The 26548-nt window shown below is 39.0% G+C and overlaps 1 protein-coding gene across 1 annotated transcript in view; it reads right to left on the reverse strand.

Moving 5' to 3' along the window:
* Positions 1-26548, reverse strand: part of LOC127447478 (DNA-binding protein SATB2-like) — a 64846-nt gene that overhangs the window by 27915 nt on the left and 10383 nt on the right. Inside the window, exons 2-3 of the mRNA XM_051709380.1 lie at positions 24111-24326; positions 9468-9650 (exon numbers count right to left, since the gene is read on the reverse strand). Of these exons, the coding sequence (XP_051565340.1) occupies positions 9468-9650; positions 24111-24282 (355 nt within the window). The 5' untranslated portion in view covers positions 24283-24326. The remainder of the gene's footprint in view (positions 1-9467; positions 9651-24110; positions 24327-26548) is intronic.

Genomic DNA, 26548 nt, shown 5'->3' on the forward strand with positions numbered 1-26548 from the left:
GGGTCTGAACCTTAATGACTCTCTCTTACCTGGCCCTATGTTGAGTCCTTCACTCCTAGGGGTCCTACTGCTGTTCCGAGAGCATGCTGTGGCAATAAGCGGGGACATCTGCGGGATGTTTCACCAGGTCCGACTCCTATCTGAGGACCGGGCCCTCCTATGCTTCCTATGGCGTGACATGCGCAGAGACGACCCTCCTGATGTCTACGAATGGCGAGTCCTGCCATTCGACATTACCTGCAGCCCCTGCTGCGCATCATTCACACTCCAGCGCAATGTAGTAATGCACAGTGCCCCAGGTGACAATGTGAGAGTCTCAGTAGAATGATGCTTCTACGTAGACAACTGTCTACAGAGCCTCCCCACAGCACAAAAAGCACAATGGTTACTGGACAAGTTGCGCAAGATTCTAGGCTCTGGGGGATTTGATATCTGTCAGTGGGCTAGCAATGTGCCTGAGCTCGTTAAGCACTTACCCCAGGAGGCCCGGCCCATTGAGCTGGAGCTGTGGCTCTCCCATGACAGAGCCAACCCAAGAGAGTCTACCTTAGGCCTGAGTTGGCACTGCAAGCTGGACTGCCTGGGAATTAAGCACCGACCTATCACTTACAAGACTTTGACCATGCGAAATATCTACCGGGTACTGGCAAGCCAGTATGACCCCCTCGGAGTCATCCTTCCACCCGGGCAAAGATAATAGTATAGAGCTCCAGCGGGCCTGGACAGCCTGGGAGGATGAGCTACAATACCTACCACACCTAACACTCCCTAGATGTTACACTCCTATCGCAATGGATTGTCCAGATACCCGCCATGAGATTCACATCTTTAGTGATGCCTCGGAGAAGGCATACGGGGCCGTCGCCTACATATGTTCAAAGAATCCCCAAGGAGGATTCCATGTCGCCTTCCTAATAGCCCGCTCCAGGGTCTCCCTGCGAAAGCAGCAATCGATTCCCAGGTTGGAGCTCTGCGCAGCCCTGACAGGAGCACAGCTGGCAAAACTGCTTGCGGAGGAGCTCACTTTGGAAATCGGATGAGTCACCTGCTGGACAGATTCCATGAACGTCCTCCATTGGCTGCATTCCGAGTCCTGCCGCTATAAGGTCTTCGTAGGCTCCCGAGTAGCAGAGATTCAGGAGTTGACTGACCTACAAGCCTGGTGATATATAGACTCTACAAACAACCCTGCTGATGATCTCACCTGAGGCCGGAACCTGAAAGACTTCGCCAGTCCTAAATGATGGATACAAGGCCCAGGATTCCTACTATGACCTCCAGCAGAGTGGCCCTCTCCTCCAACCCTGCACCTTTCCGAAGCTGAGGACACCACTGAGCTGAAAGGGAGCTCGTTCTGTGGAATCATTACTGAGACCCTAGCTGCTTCTGATGAGAGGAAGTACGATAGGTGGGAGGACATGGTAGATGCTGTCGCTCGAGAGCTACATGGAGCTGCTGTGCAGGATGACTCTCCCCGGCGAGTGCCTACCGAGAAGCCAAAACAGTTGTTCTAAGGATGGCACAGATGGGCAGTTTTCCCGAAGAGTTCCAGGCACTGAAGGCCGGTAAATCAGTTCACGCTACCAGCCATTTACTCTGCCTCTCTCCTTAATTTGACCCAGACCACCAGCTCATCCATGTCGGAGGCCACTTAAGACAAGTGATCCTTGATCCTGCCACTGTGCATCCTGTGGTACTGGACCCCGAACATCCCAGTACTCAACTCCTAATCAAGGACTATGACACTCGACTCCACCACCCTGGACCCAAGTGGGTGTTTTCTGAGCTCCACAGGAGATTATGGATCCTGAGAGGTAGAGAGGTTTGGAAGCATCAGTTTGGAAGCATCAGAGGAACTGTCTTGAGTGCTGTAAGTGGAGATAGAAGCCAGCGAAGCAGAAAATGAGTGATCTGCCACTGCCGCATCTCCAACTGTACAAGCCAGTGTTCTATTCAACCGGAATGGACTGTTTTGGCCCCTTCCTAGTCAAAGTGGGCCGTCGAACAGAAAAGCGATGGGGTCTCCTATTTAAGTGCCTAACCACGAGAGCAGTGCACCTGGAGGTGCTAACGTCCATGGACACTGATGCCTTCCTAATGGCACTAAGGAGATTCATTAGCAGCCGGGGCCAGCCGGTGGAGTTGTACTCTGATCAGGGTACTAACTTCAAGGGCAGGGAGACCGAACTCAGGGAAGCCTTCGACCAGCTCGGTCATGACCTGCGTAGACTGTTAGCCAAGAGACAGGTCAGTTTCCACTTCAATCCTCCGGCAGCTTCACACTTTGGAGGGACGTGGGAAAGGGAGATTCGGTCCATCAAGGCTGCCCTTCATACGACCCTGGGAGCAGAAACTGTGACTGAGGAGGTGCTCCTGACTGTGCTGACAGAGGTTGAGGCTATTCTGAACTCAAAGCCGCTAGGTTACGTATCAGTTGTCCTGGCCGACTTAGATACCGTCACCCCTAAATGTCTCCTGATGGGGTGGCCTGACAGAGCTTTACCGCAAGTAGTTTATCCTGAGTCTGAGCTCCTATCGAGATGCCAATGGAGGCACTCCCAAGTGCTAGCAGACAGGTTCTGGACTTCCTTCATAAGGCACTACTTACCAAGCAAGCAGACGAGAGGGAAATGGCAGCAACTATCCCCTGACATCGTACCCGGCACCGTAGTCATGTTAGTTGACCCTCAACTTCCCCGTTCCCTGTGGCACATCGGAAAAGTTAAGAGAGTCTTCCTGGGTACAGATGGGCATGTCCAAACAGCTGAGATAGAGATAAAGGACAAAGTGTACACTCGGCCCATAGCATGCCTAATAGTTCTCCCTGAAATTCCCGAAGGGGAGGACAATCCCCAGGCCAGTAGAAAATAGCAAGGGGGTGTCCGTTTTCCAAAGGGACATATTTGCGCACAAATCTGAGGCAATGTTGGAAAGGCGGAGCTTAGAATGCCTGTCAATCACCGCCATGATACAGTGGAGCAAGGCAGAGGAAAGACATGCCCGTGAGATGTGTTAAGATAACTTGTTGTGGGTGCTAAAGTGTGCGTCTATGAGGGACTGTGAGTAATTATTTCCCTGATATATGTTCTGATTAATCCACAGATCCTTTCCTGACTGTTAATATGATGTTTATCCGCTGATATTGAGTGTATTGAGATCTGGTGTTACCTGTTATCTTAGTGTCATCTGCGCGGTGTTTCACATGTGTTTGTTCGCTGATATCTGACTCCTGAGGCAGTAATATTGCAGATTATGTCTTTATACATGTCACTTGATGATGACTAGAATTAATCTGTTATGTTCATATGAATGAAGTGTAATTCACCTAAGTGATGTTCATTGCCGATCAGTGGTTTACTTTCGGTTTCAGTTTCTATGTGTTTACATATTAATGCCATATCAGCGTGTTGTAGTGAGCATTATTGCATTACAAGCTGATATTCCTATATTATGTTATGTATATTGCTATTGATGATTACATAATCTCCTGTGATTTGTTAGAGGTATAACAGTACAGAGATGGTATGTTAATCTATTTCTTTCTTTCTGTTTCTGTTGTAGAACCACACACGCACACACAAGCATAAACACACCTATTCAAATACTCTCCTATACCCTCATATTATCCTGACTACCTTAATATTCAACCTGTCATGTGCCTGTGCCGTGTGGCTTCTTCAATGTAAACAAACCCCCCTTTGAACTGAACCTGGCTGTTTGGATCCTGTGTTCTGACCGACATGCTAGGAGGCGAACGTATAATTAGGAACCTCCTTAGTATACCGCCTTTGCTCCTCCCCCAAACTATCAAACCGTTTGTGTTTTGACTAGAGAGAAGCTAACGAGACGTTTTATGTGACCTGTTCCACTGTTTTCTTTCCCTATTGGCTGATTGCTTCTTCCGTGGGAGCATATCAGTGTCACCAGATCTGGTGACCATGGCTGGCCCCTGGGTTTGTGGTGCCCTAGGCAACATTATGAAAATATATAATATACATAATATATAAAATTCTATAGAATCACTGCAACAAAAGTAGTTTCTTTCTTTTTAAGAGAAAGCAACAGAAATATTCAAACTGTTCACAATTCTTGAGTATAAATGTTTATTTAGTGCAACAGACTCAGTGTAAACAGACAATTGGGGCAGATCTATGTACAAAAGTAAATAGGCCTATAAATTCAAACAGATTTTGTCCAAACAAACAAACCAAAAAAAAAAGGTTTCCAGTGAAATTAGGTACAGCAATGTGGAACAAACTTACATTTAAAGATGAATTTAATTTAGATAAAAAATAAAATGTGCACTTACAATGTGCTGACCAAGCGTTTTTGTGTGTTTGTGTACTTGCTTAAAGTATGTTTCTGACCTAAGAAGGGCATTATATGTATTCTACACAGTGAGTGAGCTACTCATAAGAATTAAATCAATAGCATTCGTTTATCATAGGGGAACCGATATATAGTTATACTTGTCACAGTGCCACCCTCTTCCAGTGTTTATTCGGTGCTAAGTGTCTTTTTCATGCTGGACGTTATGATCTACTTGTTTATTATGGATCTCACAGAATCACCCCCAGCACGTCAGGGTCCTAAACGACCGCCTACTGTATATGATAGGACGGTACTGCTTGTGAGCCTTGTAACTTCAGTCTTGGGGCGTTTCGTCTTTGTTTCAGTGTTCCAAAGGTATTCGTGGAGATATATTCCCCAGACAGTGAATGGAAGAGGAGAGGCAAGTCAGACAGATGAAGACAATTTGTGAGCTTGTGCCACTCCCCCCTTTAGCACTGTCCTCCTTTTTAAAGTGTATGTTTATATAACTGGTTTTCCTTTGATTTTTGAAGGTCCCATTGTGCAATGCTGAGTGAATGCCACCACATTTCCTGAGCCTCCAGAATGTATAGAACCCATGATTCCCACTCAGAATAGTAGCATCAAATTGAGACTGAATTGAGAGTGTTTTCAATGTACAACGGAAAGTCCACATTCAGCTGTGATTTCTGTAAGATTCGAGTGTCAGTGAGTTTAGACTTCAAACACCCCACTTCCCATGCAATTTAATCAACCATTTTACATTCACATGTGCAATGTTGAACAGACAGCCCACACCAATTCACAAAAAAATGAAAATGTGCCCTTTTCCAATAAACGGCAGTTAAATGTACTCCTATTTACAGTATAAGCTATAGCATCATACAGAGACTGTGGTAATGTCATTAATGAATCATTTTTAACTTGGAAAGGTTCTGTTCCTTGTCATTTTCCTCCCCCAAGTACAAACCATTGTTCCCATTGCCACATTATAATTCCTCCTCCTAGTGCTGGCCTTTCATGTGGTCGGCTGGTGGCTTGGCTAAAGCTTATGTGTACCCATCCATACACATACACATACACACACACACACACACACACACACACACAAACGCAACCTCACACACAGTCTGAAAATATTTCCTAACACATACTTTATTCAGAAGAGCGAGTTTGGATAGATGCACTGAACTCCTGTGTTCCGAATGACTTGGCTCTGTTGAAGGGATGCCTCAGTCTATGAATCAGGAAAGTCACAAATCACTATACTGTTACAATGAATCATCATTATAAAAGTAATCAATCAATAAAAACAATGGTCAATCTACTGTATATAGGTGAACAAATCAAATGGGAAAGGTAGGCCTGAGAACAACTCTCTCCCAAGACAATACTATAGTAACAATCCTACTTTCTATTTCATTTTTATCTATGGCAGTTGTAGTTAGAATTTCTAAATGTTTAGGCTTCTTACCACACTAAAGCTTACTGAATGCCATAGTTTTTTTTTTTTTTTTTTAAGTTTTTGTTTTTAGAAACTATAGTTATAGTGATTAAACCATGGTAATAAAGAGCCATCTATGTGGTTAACTGTGTGTTACTACAAATACAGGAGTTTATGTCTAAGGAAAAAACTATAGTGTGGCTGTCATAAATGACCAATCAGCTACCAGGTGTGTCAGATAGCAAGCTGGATTACATTTTCAACATTCAGTTGAGGACAGAGACAGGTCTTAAAAATGCACTTTTAACCAAACCAATATGGTCCACAGAAAATATTAATACCATTTGTCAAATTTGATGTTACAATGGTATGATTTTTTTATTCTTGTCAGAATTGTCGAAAACACCATTTAGAAATTGCATATCTAGTTGTCTAGTTATTTACCATTGAACAATGTATGTGCAGTGACTCTTTGGCCCTATCAGGCAACAGAGTGCATTTTCATAAAACTGACCCACGGTGGCTGCATGTCAAACGTGGCAGAGCAACAATGCGCCCGTACTGTAATCTGTCACCACTGTTAATTGTCTGAAGCCTTAAAGTACAGGTCTGTCCATACAATTCTATAAAAGTACTCAGACCCTTATAATTGAAATAAACAATAACTCCCAGCTAATTACTGGCCAGGCTAATTAAAGAAAGGCCGCGGTGCTGGGAGAGGAGCTTAAATACACCACTACGAGCGAGCTATGCAGGACACATTTCAAGCAGGGAGAAAATAGATGGGACTCTGTGTAATTTTGGTTGTGAACCACAGAGGAAAAATGTTTAATTTAAGCCAGAAATTATTCATTTAACATAAACGCTTGCTTTAAAAAACAAAAAGTATTCATTTGAGAGGAGAGCTCTCTCTCTCTCTCCATCTCATTTTCAGTGAAGTCTAAGGAATAAACAAAAGTCAGTGTCCTTCCCCATAATGGGAGAATCTTGTTAGTATGTGTGAGTGAGTGTGGGATAGTTCTTTTAGCCATATTCCTCTCCTTCTCTTTTATCTGGGCTAAACTGGTGACTGTGAGGGAGTGTGGATTATATTCTGTCCAAATTGTTTGTTTGTTTTCCACCACTGCCCTGTCCTCCTCTGTGTCCTTTTGATATTGTTTTGCATCGGGCTGCTCTGAAACGCAGAAGTGACCTCTCATTTTTTCCCCCTCAGATGTGACGCCATTGTGTGGGCCAGACAGGGCTATTTAGCCTTTACAATCATAATGCCGCTTCTATTTAATTTGCATACTTGTTTAATTTTAAAGTACAGAAAGGTTTTGTTGGAATTTAAACAAATGGCATAAGGATTTTTATAGCCTGATTTAGGCTTTTCAAAGGAATCTCTAAAAGGCGGGTTGAGTGAATTTGAAGACATGCTGTTCCCCTTTGAGTGATTTAAGTTTCTTTTTTAACTTCTACCTTTATTTGCACCAGGGTGCAAACAGCATCTGCTTTAATTATATTTAAAAAATAACACGTTAAAATTAACTAAATTAATCATGTACCTGGACCGTGATAAGCAATATTCCTACCTTTGGAGCAATTCAAACGTGAAGTTCCACCTGTTTTCAGCAAGGTGCATTTAGCGAAACTCTAGCTGTAAAGGCAACACGCAGCTATACAGACAACCACACTCAGGTTTGTTTGACAATTGCAACAGCACAAGATGAGAATGCGTTCTTGCATTCAAACAATGATAAAATGGGTATCTTGAATGCACTAAGTCGCTTTGGATAAAAGCTTCTGCAAAATGCATAATGTAAAATGTAAACACAGCTGGACTGAGCGCAATTCTGAATGCAGGGATGTTGAGATGTGTTTTTCTAAGTTTTGACTCACTTGACACAGCGACCTAAAAAAACGCTGTGTTAATTACCTGATGCTGTGTTTATGACCTGACCCAAAGTAAGGCACTACAAAAGAGTGCTTCTGACACATGTATGTGTACATTGACACATTCTTAGAAAAGACCTTATAATAAATCTATCTCAGACAGTTTGACAAATTCAATTGCAAAATGGATTGCTGTGGACTGTAGGCCAATTTTAGGCTTTAGTTTAATAATATGGAAATAAACTAGGCTAAATATTGCCTTCTAAAGCCACCTTGTCTTATCAATGCATTAGTCGTTTGCCACAGTAATGAAAAGCATTGCAATTATCTGAATTATTATATTTATAAAAATAAATTATATTTATTTATTTATTTATAACTATTTATAATTATTTAATAATTGTTATTTGAGGAACCCAGACAGTCTGGGTTATTTGCGATTAATTGTGATTAATTTGATTAATTAATCTGCATATCATATCATTTCTGTACTTTTATTACAAAATTTAACAGATTAACAAACCTATTATTTATTTATAAAAAAAGAAGAAAGAAAAGGATGCATTATTTTTTGATTATTTACAAACTGTAGTCACATACAATACCAGACAACACTTTCATTTTAATACTGCAGTCTTGGCACTGCAAAAAAGGAGCAAACATTTCATCAGTTTAGCCTGAAGGATAGTTTAATTAAAGGTTAAAATGTGGCCTTCAGTTTTCTCTTTTCACTCTCTCTTTTCTGTCTATGTGTCTACTGACAATACTTTTTAAAATACATCAATAAAATAAAACATCATCTCATCACACAACAAACGTTGTTTTAGACAGAGGTAAAAAATGTGAACTGTGAATAAAACAAAATAATTAGTTGACAGATGCCAAACGCTCAATCTATGACGTAAACTGTAATGTCTTTTGTTAACCCGCATCCACATGAAGAAATGGCTGTTTTAAATTTTCTACCAACAATACAAGTACACTTCACAGTCTTCTGGGAGATGACAAGCATGTGTACAACAGTAAAGTAAGGCATTATATTTCTTCTTTGGCCCACATACTCATAAACATTCTCTAAATACACTCACAAACACACATACACAGAAAAGTGGACATACTATGTGAGTACAAAGACCTTGAGCAGACACAAACATGCATTCCCACATACCACACATACACACAAATACAGTTCACACACATTTTTTGTGACGTGAAAGTACCACATTCTTTGCCTCCCCATCTCCTTTGTTCTCTTTTAATGACATTTTCAGACTGTCTGGGATTCGGTTATGTTAAACAAATGCCCGTCCTCCTCAGAGTTCTCAGACAGACAAGCTCAAAACAGTATATCCTCCTGTCAACATCTCAACATCCAGACCTCCTCCAAATCCTCACAGCCACTCTAATAGGTCTGAACTGTAATGCTTATTGCATACTACACAGTATTGTACTGTATACTGCTGTACTATTTAAAAACATATAATGTAAATATAATGTATAATTGGATTGAATTCTGGCATCCAGCTATATCAGAAATAAATATGGTTATTTGGAATTTTTAATCCAATTTGGTACAAAAAACAGAATTGCCACTATTCGCGCTAGGGTGTAAATAGCATCTACCTTTAATATGAGCCTAGATTTTTAATATGAGCCTAAAACAATGTCTTCCATTCTGAAGTGAAACTCTTGACTTCTACTTGTCAGTGCATTTTATTAACTAAAATTTTAAGTGTAAATTTGTCCACTCTATCAAGTCTTACATGGACCTTTTCATGAGTCTGTGTCTGCTTTGAACACATATAGTGCTCTGATCCTAGGACAGTAGTGAACTCACCATGTGCCTGGGCTGCAGAACTGTGGGAGTAGCCTAGGGCTAGAAGTGCCGTCTCAACCAGCTGAGTGAAAAGGATGTCTTTCCTGACCAGCACAAACTCTGCATGTTCCTCACGGCTTTCTCCTTCTGATATCATCCCTCCATCCACCTGCTCCACCACACAGAAGACTGGAATCATCAGACCTGCAATAGAGGAGAGAAAGAGGGCATGAATATCAGTACAGAAACAATAGTCAAAAGTGAAGAGCTTAGTTACTGATTTAATAAAACAATAAGCCACAGGAGCCTGTGCGTTATTACTTTTATAAAGCAGCGGCAACAACTATTTGATAAAAGACACTAATGTTCTATACACATCAATATTTATGAATAATAATATTAGAAAAGACAATTCTTGGCCAAGTAATATAGTTAATTTGTTTTACTGTAGGCTTTTGTCAAGAAAAATGGTAACTAGATGCATTAATATATAATGTGCATTCATAGGTGTGTGTTTATAGTCATTTCATTATGGCTTCGGCTAATCCAGTCAGAATTTAGAGTCAGAACTATCCATTTTATATTATATTACACTACAGTCATCTATTGAAAAGACAACCCTGTGAGTCGATATTTTACAAATGGAAATCAGGCTCAACCTCATTTTCATACAAGAATTTTAAGCATTTTCATTCAAATTATGTTCATGGCTTCTTTTCTAAATCAAGCATAGCGTTAATTTGAATAGGCACATGTGCTTTTTGCAAGAACATTCTTTTCATTAGAAACCATTAATGATTAATAGGTTAATCATTTTCATTTGAATAAGAAGGCCAGGGTCAGTCATTTGTCCTAGCTTTTCTGGCCCATGCAAATAGTCAATGTGGATAAACGTCCAGATTCTGTATCAAACCAACCATCAAACCAGCTCTTTTATACTCCATTAAAGCTATCATTCTTTATGGTACCTTCCTCTGCTTTGTCAGGGCAGTTTAGTTGATATCTCCTCATGTCAACCAACTACGCACTAACGGCAGGGTCACATAATAAAATTAGTTTCATGAGTCTACAAAGGATATGCAAACCTTTGTGCCTTCTGTGTTCAAGTTACGGCTCATAGCTCTGCAACTTAACACATTATTTTAGTAGTGTTGGCTTTGTTAACATTTTATTTGAAAATGTTTATGATTAACTCGGAAAATATGTTGGCAAGTATATCGGTGGGTACAGAGTCCCGTCTTTTAATGGGATGTTGGGATGCAAAGTCACCCACGACTTGTTGAGAAATTGTATGTAGCACCTAATGATGCCTGAAAAACACACATCCCACCCAAGTTTCCTTTGGTTAATCTGTTCCTCCTTGATTTTTTTTTCTTCCAATTTTCCTGAAATGCATTGTGCTCTATGATCGCAAAACTCTGGCCTGATAATAGTTCCTAGAATATCAAAATCCACAAAAGGAGGTAGATCCTTTTCTTATTTGGCTCCTAAACTATGGAATAGTCTCCCTAACACTGTTCGGGATGCATACACTCTCACTGAGTTTATGTCTAGACTAAAGACTCATCTATTTAGCCAGGCATACACCTAATTTATTCTTCACCACACAATTAGGCTGCTTTAGATCATTAATCATGATCTATAACGCTGCAAATAATTTAATGGCATCTATGCTAATATTATTCTATTTGTTTCCATGTCTCAACCTTGGGACTTCTATCCCGAGATCACCAGAACCAGCCGGAACCAGCTCCATTCCTTCTTGGGATCGGACTCCATCTGAGTGATGATGACAAAATGCAGCCGGTGCCAGCCAAACATCACTTCAGTCTATTACGATGGACCTCAGAGCATGAACTGATGCCAACTCCAACCATAAGACATGGAATACTTCATATGTCATTGCCTGAACCTTGGACTTAAGATAGGCCTCACCAAAATTACCGCCCGGTTGAACTGCAAAGCACCTCACTGATCTCGGCCTGCATCACCTCGGTCTAATGATGGACTACACTCTTGAAATGGAATACATAGACTATCAATAAATTGCCAACAAAAGCCTTCATCAGCCAACTAACAAAGGACAATACATCTATGTGAACTTCTGCAGTTAATCCAGGATGAACTTCAAAGACATTAGTCATTAATCTTACAGTTCTTACAAAATCTTTGTTTAAACACTGACCGTTAACACTTACTTAGTTTACTAATTTTAAGCCATGACTTGCACTGCACATAAATAAGTAATATTGGCATTATATTCATGCTGTTAGCCAGTGGGGAACTGGCCCCCACAGTAAGCCTGGTTTCTCCCAAGGTTATTTTTCTCCATTAACCAACATCTTATGGAGTTTTATGTTCCTTGCCACAGTCACCTTCGGCTTGCTCACTGGGTTTATAAATATAATTATTATTTAATTACTTATTTTTATACACACTTCATAATCATATTTAATCAAATTACACAATGAAGACTCTTAAGACTTTATATGTTACGGTTTCTTTTTCTGTTAATGCATGATTTTCTGTAAAGCTGCTTTGAAACAATGTGTGTTGTGAAAAGCACTACAAATAAAAATGACTTGACTTACAGCCTTCTATCCATTGACTATTAATTAATGCTATCCACAGAAATCATAGACTGAAATCATGAGGCAAAAATAAAAGCAAAGCGGTACTCTCTTTCCTAATTTTTCACACACACACACACACACACACACACACACACACACACACACACACACACACACACATACAGAGAGCTCCCCCCGATATCCCTTTTGCACTGAAATGGTCCTGGTTCTCGTGCCAGAGCCTGTACTTGGCTGGTTCTCGGCTGGAGAAATCTGGAGCCTATCACAAACTGGCCTGCTTTTCCACTGACTTGAGAACCAAAAGGTGATGTTACGGGTTACTTGGCTTTGTGGAAGTTTTATTTGACTATCTAAACTGCCCACAAACAAACATGGCACACCACGGTGTTTGTGTACAGCTTTTACTCCTGTTTTTGAGGACAAGTTTAAACATAAAGAGTAATGCAATCCAATAGTATTACATTGCTCAACAAGATTGCCAGAGACAACATCTACGCTCAAGACGACTAGTAACGAAGGTACATTATTTTGTATGATTTTTAAATGTGGATTAACTAGCTAAGCACTCTAAACTGTAACAGTTGAATCATTTTTAACATTGATGTAGCAGATGATTATACCAGCAAGCTTTTGGGGCTGGTGCGGAACTAGTTTTTCTGCCCCAGGACTGTCTTGTCTGCATTGGCAATGCGCAGATCGGATCGAGAATTCGCACCAGCCCAGGAACCAGTACTGGAACCATGTCGGTGGAAAAGGGTACCAGAGCCCCTTACTTTAATCAGTCAATTCCTATATTTCTATTTCCTTTCCATTAATCACCCTGGCTTCCAATTCAAAATGCTCTTATAGAGTGAATTACAGGCCAGGGGCCAGTGCCAATTCAAGTAAGTGAATTTCCCCCAATAGGGAAATATAACTGTCAACACACAGCAGCTCCCAGCAGTCCTTTTCTCTCTCTCTCTCTCTCTCTCTCTCTCTCTCTCTTTCTCTCTCTATGGTTAACTCCCATGTGTTTGTCCCTGTACCCTGTATGAGCACAGTTTCATCATAAGATAATAGCAATCTGATACATTTTCTTGCATTTGTGAGTATTGTTCTGTAACTTTAAATCTGAGTCATTGTGTCTGTTTTAATGTGTATTAATTCCTGTACATATTGTTCAGACTCATGATAGTAAGTTGGAGTGTGACATACATATATATATATATATATATATATATATATATATATATATAATAGCCTTGGGAGACCACAAGGGTGTGATATAACATTTACTGAAGTAGGTCATAAGGCACAGGTATCACGGCAGTACTAGATGGCAGTACTAAGTTACAAAGGTTTTTGTTTGTCCTCAAGAATGAACAAAGTGAAGTTGATGAGTTTGCAGGTTAGTGTATGAAACTGAATTAACTGCGCAAACTGAACGATTAGAAGTGGCGACGTTTATTATGTAATTTCTCTGTATGTAGCCTTGAATGGGTCTTTCATTCAAGCTGTCAAACCACAAAATGACAAACTTGTAACTGAAAATACATTGTGTAGGCTAAATGAAAGAAACATGTACACAATATATCATCTACTGATGGCTAGAGTAAATAATCATTGATAATGATTTAGGTTGAATTTAAAGTTTTTAATAAGAAATTTTACGCTGTAAGAAATCTTACGCTGAGCGTTAGCGGTGTGTGTACCTTCTTAGAAAATAACTGTTCAGAATTTTAGAACGTGCCATGTTGTCCACCAGGTGTGTGCTTCCTCACACTTTATCAAAGTTGTGTTTTGAAATATGTTAAAAAAGACAAAGACTGTTGTGCTAGACCTATTTGTATCCTGATGTATATCAATAATTAGAGATAATTAGAATGCCTTATTCGGAAGGCACGAATAATGACTTCAAAACGAATAACGGTTTCATCCGAATATTTTTTTTTTTTTTTAAATATTCATTTGACTGATTATGCAAGAAGCACAAGGATAAAGCGACATTTTAAAAAAACATATCCAAAATTACAATTAATTTATGAATCTGTGCAGCCAATATTTCTAAAGTGTAAAGATTATGAATGAAAATGCGCATGGTGTAATTTCAGATCGGATGGACGCGGTCTCGACTCCATTTGCGGTCTCTGTTAATTGAGCGCGTCTAGAGCTTGTCAAGTGTAACATTAAGATATAACATCATATACACTTCCCACTTCTTGAAATGTCTATGTTTATGTATCACACGATTCACACGTGATTCCCAAGTATTCATTTATAGCCTAAACCTGAGTGTGATGTTAAATTCCTGACCTGAAGTGATGATTTCACGTCGGAGCCCTTCTGTCTATCTCTTTAACTTGACCACATTTATATCCACATCAGCGATGAAGGTTATTATCTGGTTAAGACTTTATTCCAAAAAAAAAGTTAAAATACTCCATAAATGTTTAAATGCTCCATAGAGTTTTCATATATTAGGAATATTCCTCCTTATGTAAAATGAAGAAACTGAAACATGCTATTTTTTCTTCTTCTTCTTTAAACTGTGCTAAATGTGAGAATGTTAAGCGTTCTTGATCTCTGGTAAGGTGCTATATAAATGTATTATTATTATTTCTGTAAATATCAGAAATACCAGGAGAAACCATCATTAACAATATATTCCACAGTTAATTAGCCTACAAACTCAGCTTCATCTGGTAAGAACAAAAATAATAAAATAATATATATTTAAAATAATAATTGGGCTATTGGGCCAATAATAATTATTATTATTATTGTTAATATTATTATTATTATCCATCCATCTTCTCTAGCTGCTTGTCCTATGCAGGATCACGGGTAGTGCTGGAGCCTATCCCAGCTGTCTCAGTCCGAAGGCAGGGAAACACCCTGGACAGGTGGCCAGTACATCACTGGGCATTATTATTATTATACAATTATTTTTATTAGGCTATTATTATGAAAAGACATATACAAGGCATATTTTATTAATAGAAACTATAAATGTAAGAGTAACATTTTAAAATGGGCGTTTCATTTACTTTTGACGCACTTCCATCTTAAGCCCCGCCCACACAGATTCTATCCGAATACAGAGACAGATGCAGATAATTTTGTCAAATGAACAGATACAGATACAAATACAGATAATGGCTTTGCCGCACACCCCTATCGATAATAATCGGGGAAAATCTTTCAATTATCGACGCGTGAAAAAGGCAGAGATCCCAAGCATAATATATATACACAGGGTTGGGAGGGTTACTTTTGAAATGTATTCTGCTACAGATTACAGAATACATGCTGTAAATGTAATTTGTAACATATTCCATTAGATTACTCAAAGTGAGTAACGTTTTCTAAATACTTTGGATTACTTCTTCAGCACTGGTAGATTTTTTCACTTGTTTTGACTATAAAAACTCTGCCAGTACAGTAAGACAAAATACACATGTTAAAAATACATTCTCTGAAAAACCTAAATATCTTATGCAGTGTTGTTCTAAAACAAGATCAATAAAATTGATCTTGTTTTAAGATTTTTTTATATTTTTACAGGAAAACAATAAAAAATTATTATCAAGAATACGATTTTTGCCCTAATATCGAAGGTCTTACTACAAAAAAATTAATTATGATCCTACGTGAATTTTCTTGATAAAAAATATGATCGTGCCTGGTAACGTGCATGTAAAATGGCTAGAAATAGCATTTTAGCTTAGTGTAAAGCTGACAATTTACACAAGGTTTATTTCTATTTCTTCTGCTCCAAACTTCAAACTTCTCTGTCTGCTCGTATGAATGTAACACTTCATAAGAAAGTGTTTCACCACTGTTCAAATGCACTTTGGATCGCATCATTTACAGGTGCATCTCAATAAATTAGAATGTCGTGGAAAAGTTCATTTATTTCAGTAATTCAACTCAAATTGTGAAACTCGTGTATTAAATAAACTCAGTGCACACAGACTGAAGTAGTTTAAGTCTTTGGTTCTTTTAATTGTGATGATTTTGGCTCACATTTAACAAAAACCCACCAATTCACTATCTCAAAAAATTAGAATACATCATAAGACCAATAAAAAAAACATTTTTAGTGAATTGTTGGCCTTCTGGAAAGTATGTTCATTTACTGTATATGTACTCAATACTTGGTAGGGGCTCCTTTTGCTTTAATTACTGCCTCAATTCGGCGTGGCATGGAGGTGATCAGTTTGTAGCACTGCTGAGGTGGTATGGAAGCCCAGGTTTCTTTGACAGTGGCCTTCAGCTCATCTGCATTTTTTGGTCTCTTGTTTCTCATTTTCCTCTTGACAATACCCCATAGATTCTCTATGGGGTTCAGGTCTGGTGAGTTTGTTGGCCAGTCAAGCACACCAACACCATGGTCATTTAACCAAATTTTGGTGCTTTTGGCAGTGTGGGCAGGTGCCAAATCCTGCTGGAAAATGAAATCAGCATCTTTCAGCAGAAGGAAGCATGAAGTGCTCCAAAATTTCTTGGTAAACGAGTGCAGTGACTTTGGTTTTCAAAAAACACAATGGACCAACACCAGCAGATGACATTGCACCCCAAATCATCACAGACTGTGGAAACTTAACACTGGACTTCAAGCAACTTGGGCTATGAGCTTCTCCACCCTTCCTCCAGACTCTAGGACCTTGGTTTCCAAATGAAATACAAAACTTGCTCTCATCTGAAAAGAGGACTTTGGACCACTGGGCAACAGTCCAGTTCTTCTTCTCCTTAGCCCAGGTAAGACGCCTCTGACGTTGTATGTGGTTCAGGAGTAGCTTAACAAGAGGAATACGACAACTGTAGCCAAATTCCTTGACACGTCTGTGTGTGGTGGCTCTTGATGCCTTGACCCCAGCCTCAGTCCATTCCTTGTGAAGTTCACCCAAATTCTTGAATCGATTTTGCTTGACAATCCTCATAAGGCTGCAGTTCTCTCGGTTGGTTGTGCATCTTTTTCTTCCACACTTTTTCCTTCCACTCAACTTTCTGTTTACATGCTTGGATACAGCACTCTGTGAACAGCCAGCTTCTTTGGCAATGAATGTTTGTGGCTTACCCTCCTTGTGAAGGGTGTCAATGATTGTCTTCTGGACAACTGTCAGATCAGCAGTCTTCCCCATGATTGTGTAGCCTAGTGAACCAAACTGAGAGACCATTTTGAAGGTTCAGGAAACTTTGCAGGTGTTTTGAGTTGATTAGCTGATTGGCATGTCACCATATTCTAATTTTTTGAGATAGTGAATTGGTGGGTTTTTGTTAAATGTGAGCCAAAATCATCACAATTAAAAGAACCAAAGACTTAAACTACTTCAGTCTGTGTGCATTGAATTTATTTAATACACGAGTTTCACAATCTGAGTTGAATTACTGAAATAAATTAACTTTTCCACGACATTCTAATTTATTGAGATGCACCTGTATATGTATAAATGTTTTCCATCTGAAAAGACTAAATATTAAATGAAACAAATGACAGTAAAATGCAAAGTAATCTCGTCAATAATAACAATGATTTAAATTGTAACTGTAGTGGAATACAGTTACTTATATTTTGTATTTTAAATACGTAATCCCGTTACACGTATTTCGTTACTCCCCAACCCTGTATATATATATATATATATACACTCACTCAAAGCATATCCGTGGACTGTATAGTAATCATTATCATTGCACTGACACTTTCATTGACTGAAGAAACAACAAGAACATGGGTCTAAAACTCAAATTACTTGGGGCCACTAGCCAGGTGCCATCTTCCGTTGGAGGCCGTATAAACAACAAATAAGTGTTTTTACAAATATTAAGCATAAAACTTTGTGCAGGAACATACCTACACTTTTTTGATGGATGTTAGCTCACAGACTTCTTTGCAATTGTGGATCTACATTTGTGTTTTAAGCCTGTAATAATTCAGAAATATTCATAATATATAGCATTTTGAGTATGTTTTATGTGACCCCTGAATAAGAATGTCGAAATTCCAGTGATGCACAGGTATATTTTTCTGAGTGATGTGTGTGAGATAGTCCATGTCTGATTTGTGTGTGAACTGCCGTACAGTGTGAGAAATCAATCTATTTTTTACTGTTCGTTGACATAGATATTGCGTCAAATCATAACTGCTCCATAGGTGTGTAACGACTGATACGCACACATGCACAAATGCACGTGCACACACACAAATGCAAACACACAGCGTGCGTTGTTAAGGTCTTGCCCTCTAAAAAATATCTAATCGCACTGTGATATGTATCTTTATGATTGGCTACACACATTGTTCACTGTCAAGCTAAATTACAACTTGACCTTGATTACTTTTTGGCCCAATGCATAAATTCAGGGGTTGCACAGTGTAAGTGATGACAGAGTATACACTTCTTTGAGGTGTTTCAGGATACATGCTGTACAGTATGTTTCTTTAGAGGAAAATGTGTAACTGCTTTAGAGTTAGGTCCACCTGACAGTTCATATGTAACTGTATGTGGATAGTTGATATGTAATTTTAAGCAGTCCTGCTGTGTATGCTTCATCTAAAACTATTTAAACATCTTTTTTTTCCCCAATTCTAGCATAATTATCTAACATGCAATTAATATTATCTCATATTAATTGAGAGACTACATGGTATATTTGTTGTTTTAAAAAATAATTTGTCACACAGGACTATCAAAGTAAACTGCAAATAAATGAAAATTTGATAACATTTTTTGAAAATGTAAAAGAAATGGTGACCAGTTACAGAACCTAAAATATTGTGTGTAAAAACATATTTAAATCCATTCAATTATCACAGCTTTGACCACACCATTGCATATGTGTCAATTCATTATGGTCACTGCAATAAACATGACCCACCTTCTTACAAACCCATGCACATGTTACTGTTGCAATCGATTACTGACCAAGGGGAATAAATCAAGTCAATATGGCTTAATACACTAATGCTAATGCCCATAATACTTTCACTAGAGCTAATGCCCACAATAATTCTGTAGGCTGAAGTACAGTGGTATATGGGATTAAATTAGAGAAACAGCTCAGCCAGAAATGGGGTTTGATGTTAATTAAAAAATTAACTGATTAATTTTTTTAACTGAGAATATAAAGGCTCAGGAGGATTACTGGTTCTTCTGGATTTATCCTTCTGAATTTGTAGCTAATTCCTTTAAATTTTAGAGGAACACTTTAAATCAATGATTAAAAATGACAAGAGCTGAGTTTCTCCAATAACGTTGTAACTTAAGCATTTATGATCATTTTAACCAACATTGCTCGTTAGTTATCAGTAGAGTAATGTATGTTTCCCAAACTAGCACGTAGATTGCTCGTTATAAAGTTGAACTTAAGTGCTTCATTACAGGAGCTGTCCGGCCAAAGGTGCTGAAACTTTGGCCAATATGTCCAGGAGTTTGTCTTCTCAAAATGAAAATAATGCGGAAATAACAAACATGGAAATTGTATGTAACCTTGTAGAGGCATCGAATGTTATTAACTATTACTGAATTTAATGAAAGCAATAATGATGACTTTGGGAAGATGTAATGTGAATGCACGCAATGCAAATAATAAGGGACTCTCACATAACCTAAAGTTTTGTTTCCTTGGCTGGAAACTGAACAGATGCACACAGAACAGGATTAAAATGATGGAAATAAATATTAAACTACTCATATACCTATCTAAATATTAATAGATCATCTGGTTAGAGTTTTAGGCAAGGCACACTGTGTATATTTGTAGCCTTAATGCAATTATGAAACATGCAATTTGGGTAACACTTTACAATAATGTTCCATTCCTTAACGTTAATCCATTAGGTATCATGATCTTACAATGAACAATATATTTGTTACAGCATTTATTAATCTTTGTTAATGCTATTTTATAAAAATACAATTGTTCAATGTTAGTTCATGGTGCATTTACTAATATTAACATATACAACTTGTGATTTTAAAAATGTATTACTATATGTTGAAATTAACATCAACCAAGAATAATAAATGCTGTAAAAGTATTGTTTATTATTAGTTCATGTTAACTAATGTAAACAAATGGAACCTTATTGAAAAGTGTTACCGTATAAAGAGACTATATGCTACTGGAGCCAATTTGAATAAGCCATTGGAGAAATGAAGTGTGTGTGTGTGGGGGGGGGGTGGTAGCGAAAGTCCAGTTAGTGAACTGATTGAAAAGTCAGTTTGAAAGAGCACATAGATGAAATTGCGGCTGGAAAAATGTCAAGGAAGCGTGCATGTACATTTAATGAGGATCTTCAATATCAAAATGAGGAGTTTAAATATCTAAAAAAGGAGTCACAGACAGAGCATAGTAAAGTGAGGTGTGAGATTTGTGGAGCTTGCTTTTCCATTGCACCGGCATGTTCATACAAAAAAGCATGTGGATGCTGCTAAAAGTGTGCCACATCAAGTGTTAGAGATTTTTTTGTGAAGCAAAGTTCCGAATCTGACAAGGTGCACGCAAGTGAAGGACTTTTTGCTCATCATTCTTTTGTGCACAGTCATAGTTTTCGGTCGGCTGACTGCACTACGAAATTGATGAAGAAATTGGATGATCTGAAATTTTCTTCTGCCCACACCAGATCTGAAGCTGTCATATGCAACGTACTCACTTTTGTGCAGCTGGACTATCAGAAATTACTGCAGCATGGCAACATACATTTCCTCTCTCTTAGTCCAGCTCTTGAAAGAATACTACACCTTTTTAATGGTCTGCGTGCATGCTTTCTTTCTCAAGAAAAATGGCCCAAAGTTTCTTAGAGGCATTTTCAGCGATCCTTGTACTAAACTTTGGATTGGCTTTGCACTCAAGCAAACAGCCACTTTTAACTGTGCACTGGAGATAGTAGAGCAAGACCACTTATCAGCCATAGAAGTGACTTTGCACATTCATGACCTGAGAAAATTCTTGCAGGCCAGGCTGGAGGAATCATTCATACCCTCTGACATTAAAAAGCAGTTGGATGCCCTGGTTGAAGCTGGTGACATGCAAGCAGATGATTTCTTTTGGCAGTGAAAAACTTTTATTCAGCATTTTATTTGGTGGATTACCTCCAAAATTGGAACTGCTCATTGGAGAACACAGAAAAACTTAAGTGGGCCCTACTGAGAGATAACCCAGAGTGGAAAGATGTTCAGAGCAGCCTCAAACACTTCTACTCCAGAATCTCAGCTCTCAGTTTGATTGATGAAACCACGCTCTTTGATGTGTGGGCTTGCACGAAAAACATTGTCACTCGTCGAATCACTGAGTGGAACATGAACAAGACAGGCATGTCTGAGGGATGGACAGAGTCTTAGCCAAGGTCGTGGAGTTTGTTTTATGCCTGCCTGGGACATCTGCATCTGTGGAGCGTGCGTTCTCATTAATCAACGCAGCATGGACACCGGATAGATCTCGACTTAGTTTAACATTCATGAAGGCAATGCTTTTCGTACATCTTCATTTTGGACTGGACTGCTCTGCATTTTACAATAAACTCTTGAAAGACAGTCAGGCTTCCTAAGCAACCAATTGGCCCGGTTGCAAGGGTGGGTAGAGTCACATTGAGTTAACCTCCTTGTGGTCGCTATAATGTGGTTCACGCTCTCTGCGGGGTGTGTGGTGAGTTGTGCGTGGATGCTGTGGAGAATAGCGTGAGCCTCCACACGCGCTACGTCTCCGCGGTAACACGCTCAACAAGTCACGTGATAAGATGTGCGGATTGATGGTCTCAGACGTGGAGGCAACTGAGATTCATCCTCCGCACCCGGATTGAGGTGAGTCACTATGCCACCAGGAGGACTTAGAATTGGGAATTGGGCATTCCAAATTGGGGAGAAAGGGGAGAAAATAAAAAAAAAAAAACTCTTGAAAGACAAACGAGAAAAATTGCTGCCAGCGAAAATTACAAGGTGACAACAGTTACAGATGCGGATGCACCCTCTACTTCGCATTGATCTGCGCCTAGGTAAGGATACGTCAATTTAATTTTTGCTGGGAGGGGGCAAAAGGAAGGCTGGAATCTGGTCTCCCTGGGTGGGGGGGGGAGTTGGGTCGCTCATTGCACTCTCACCCTAATCTCCTTTGTTAAACATATTTTAATTATTTATTTAGGCCTATTTATTTAAGTTTTAAACTGCAGGGTCACATTACTCACATATGTCTTCTTAATCTGTTTAATAAGAAAATATCACCTTTCTATTGCCATTTTGTTATGCTTATCAAAGAAGGCCAATAAAACATTATAATGTAATATACAACAGTTAGTTCTGGTCCTTGAATCTGATTGGACGAGAGACATTCCATGAGCACTGATTGTCTCACACCATCAGCACTTGGATGCTTGACTGTGTGATTCACTCTGCTTGTGTTCGTGCTAAACTAAAGTGTAAGAGCAGTGCATATTTGTTAAGAGGTACTGTATGTGTGTCTCTTTACATGTATTTGTTTTTTTACATTACATATGTTAGCCAGCAGGTGGTGGCAAAAGATCATTTTTGTGTGTAATATGAGCAGGTTAGGTGATGTGAAGTGAAGTGAATCCGGTTGGCCAGTGTTTACATACAACAGCGCTCCATGATCGCTTGTATTACTACTACACTACTAAAGCTAGGAAATTGCATTAAACGGCTTTAAACTAACAACTTCAGCATTAAGGCTCATCACAGTTGAGTGACACAACAGACTGATTAATTACAAAACTCAAGGCGCTTACCTCTTACCGGACTTTCCACATTGGAGAGGACGTGCTGTTTAAAATGGTGGAGGAGATTGCGGTTTCTATAGTGAAAGACATTTGTGCACCGGCTACCACGAAATAAGGAGAAATACCCCCGCTTGGATGGCTATTTTTCCGCTGAGAAAGCTGATCTTCAGAAAGCTGACAGTGTCTCTGCTTGGGAGTGGCAACAGGTGATCGCACACGCTCCATCTCTCTCTCTTTCTCTCTTTCTCTCTCTCTCACACACACACACACACACATACATCCTTTTTTATCCAATAACTTGTTAGAAACAGCAGAAGCCGTGATACTATTTCTGAAGTCACATTTCTGAATTACTAACTGAGTCTTGGACGCATTATTTGGTTTGAACCAGCAACGGTAGATTCTGATCCGTCACGTAAGAAAGTAGTTCCATGCACAAATGTGTTTTTATGACTGTACTCAGTTTTTCCTAATTTTTTTTAATTTACTTGTTCATTGAACTGTTGTATATAAGCAATTTCACACTCGCAATCGTGCTATATGGCACTCTTGCTCATGTGATACTGCTTAATTATGTGTCTTGTAAATTTAGACCTATCACGTCACATGCGCAGACCGAGAAAACTGATTTCAATGCAATTCTTTTTCAACACTTTTTCATCATCTGAAACAGTGTACAGTAGCTTTCCAATTGTAAAAATATATTAATGTAATTTATTAAATGTCCCTTTGTCTCTGATAAACTGTAAAAGATGCAAGAAAGATACATTTAAGTTGCACTTAATGGACATACGAGCAGTTCAAAACTCTCATTAATTTACAAATGCTTTTAAGCTCTACTTAGATAATGTTTTTGGGAAACGTGCTTAAGAAATTAAATACTACTTAAGTGCTACTAACATTCTTCTTAGTGCTTTGGGAAACCCAGCCTATATTTGTTGGAGCTGTTATGTAGACCTTAACATCTGTGTAGTGTCGGTACTCCCTATAGGCAAACTATGCAAGTTACTTAGGGCCCCCAATCCACCAGGGGGTCCCCATATTGTCAAAGACATTATATGTAGTATTACGAACATACTGATGGAGGATACCACACACATTTTTGCTTAGGGCCCCCAAAAGAATAGGATGGGCACTGCATCTGTGCACCAGACATTGATGCATGTGGGTGATGCAGGTTTGTGCCTGGCTTGCAACATGTCTTGATCCAGTCTCTCTTCCTCCATAATTTCCATCTTTCTCTACCACATAACTAATAAGAATCAATTGATTTGAAAAGAATCAAAATATATATATATATTTAGAAATTTAGGGACAGAAGAGAACCCTCTTCTGTCCATAAAGTGAGTGTCTTACCTCCGAGAGGTCTTTGATTTGCCCCGTTGTGGCGACTGCGGTGTCCAGTGGGACTGCCGTTAAGTTCCAGACGGCCTATTTTTTGTGGGGGACCACCGATATCGGGACTGCTGCTCCCGCGTCGCTCTGGGCTCTCCCGCAAATGAGGGCTCTCTCCTCCACATCGCTCCATCCCCCTCCACACCACAGGGGGAACACCAGCCAGAGGATATGGACCTGAGAGAGGGAGAGAGAGTAGTCAAAAACACAATCAACATCAAAGTACATGCTTTTTTGTTGAACATCATAAACTGTATATGCAACAATAACAAAGAGAGTGGAATGAGCAAGAGAGGGAGGGAAAGGGAGACATAAAGAAAGAGAGAGATAGATGGAAAAATTAAAACAGACATGGTGTTTAACAGAACTGGTTTCCACTGCAGATATCACAGTAAAATAAAAATATCATAGTATAAAATAAAAAAAGAATAATCTAGCTGTATATTAAGCCATATCTGTGTCACCCTGTGAGGCTTAATTGTAAGAAGGTGCAAAACAACAAATAATCCTAGTCTTATCCACATGTTTTGATATTCAAAACATTCCAAAGGAATTCTAATAGATTGTTAATGGAATTTCTAAATTGAAATAGAATAATAATTTGGAACAAATCCTAAAGATAAAATGAGAAGGGACAAAAATCTTATTGGTAAATTAAAATTCTAAAAAAATAAAATAAAAATAAAATGTACTGAAAATTTTTAAATGTATAACTTGAACAAAAAAATTTGAGTTTCAAGCCATGTCCACACTTATCCATTTTCAGTTTCCTAACATCATCATTTTCCAAAGTATGCGGTTATGGAGAGTGTTTCGTATGTCTCAGTTTTTGGTGGAGGCAAACATCTTTCCAGTGTGGATGAGAGGTCTAAACTTGGCAAACAATTAATTCCTTTTCAAACAAAGACTTAGTAGTGTTTAGAACTGACAGCTTATCCAGTGGGATCTTATATGATTCTTTGTTCATTCATAGAGGGTTGTAATTTGATCCTTTTCAGATTGTTTCCAAATTACGATAGAAATTCCATTAGCATTCCTTAAGGAGCTTTTTTTTACAAGTAAACTTCACTCCCAAGTCAGAGGATTCCCCATGACTTGACCCATAAACAGAAACTGAAAAGCTGTGGCTAGTAGACAACACACAGACGTCAAACTCAAGACTGTGTCCCAAAATACAAGAGAATGTTTAAGAGGATGCGAGCATCTTATCACCGCTATCAGCAAACAGAGAAGTTGAGACTCAGTGTCTCGTTCTTCTCCAGAGTCTGTGGGGAATGTAAACTAGTGTGAGCGTGCGTGTACGTGTGTGTGGGTTTACTTAGCTATAGTTTGGAGACAAACTTGTCTCCAGAAGTGAGCTAAATATGACAAAACATTTGGGGGGAAAAAAGGCTAAAATGCAAAACGTTTTTGATTAGGGTTAGTCTATAGTAATTATAATTAGCTTTATAAAAAAATAATAAAAAGAAGTCTATGGGATGTACTCATTAAGATAGCTAAGTACATGTGTGTGTCTGTATGCAGCATGTGTAGCCAAAATGCCAGAACTTTTGGCAAATATAAATATACTATATGAAGGGAATAATTTATTTTTATTTTTATTAATTATTAAGTCACTAACCAAGTGATCATAATTACACTTACTAAACACTTTATTAGGTCCTAATAAAGTGCCCGAATTGGTCTTCTGCTGTTGCAGCCCATCCGCCTCAAGGTTCGACGTGTTGTGCATTCTGAGATGCTATTCTGCTCACTACAATTGTACAGAGTGGTTATCTGAGTTACTATAGCCTTTCTGTCAGATTGAACCAGTCTGGTGATTTTCTGTTGACCTCTCTCATCAACAAGGCATTTAGTTCTGCAGAACTGCCACTCACTTGTTTTTGGCACCATTTCTAGAAGAATTTCTAGAGACTGTTCTGCGTGAAAATCCCAGGACATCAGCAGTAACAGAAATACTCAAACCAGCCCGTCTGGCACCAACAATCATGCCATGGTCAAAATCACTGGGATCACATTTTTTCCCCATTCGGATGGTTGATGTGAACGTTAAATGAAACTCTTGACCTGTATCTGAATGATTTTATGCACTGTACTTCTGCCACACGATTGGCTGATTAGATAATCACATGAATAAGTAGGTATACAAGTGTTCCTAATAAAGTGCTCAGTAAGTGTATATCTGTATGCATTTGTGTGCAAATGTAATACTGTCCAATGCATGTGAATGTGTGTACATATTCCTCTGAGCCAGGGTGCTCCATGGGGACAGTTTCCAGAGGTCTTTGTTTTCCAGCCAAACCTTTAATATTGGTAATGTCCAGAGTCAGTGCCAGGCAGTATTGAGTCCACACAACAAGTTAAAGACTGTGGACATACTCCCCACAAGCCTAAAGGAA

The sequence above is a fragment of the Myxocyprinus asiaticus genome, chromosome 10, assembly GCF_019703515.2.
Source record: "Myxocyprinus asiaticus isolate MX2 ecotype Aquarium Trade chromosome 10, UBuf_Myxa_2, whole genome shotgun sequence".
NCBI classification, from domain to species: domain Eukaryota; kingdom Metazoa; phylum Chordata; class Actinopteri; order Cypriniformes; family Catostomidae; genus Myxocyprinus; species Myxocyprinus asiaticus.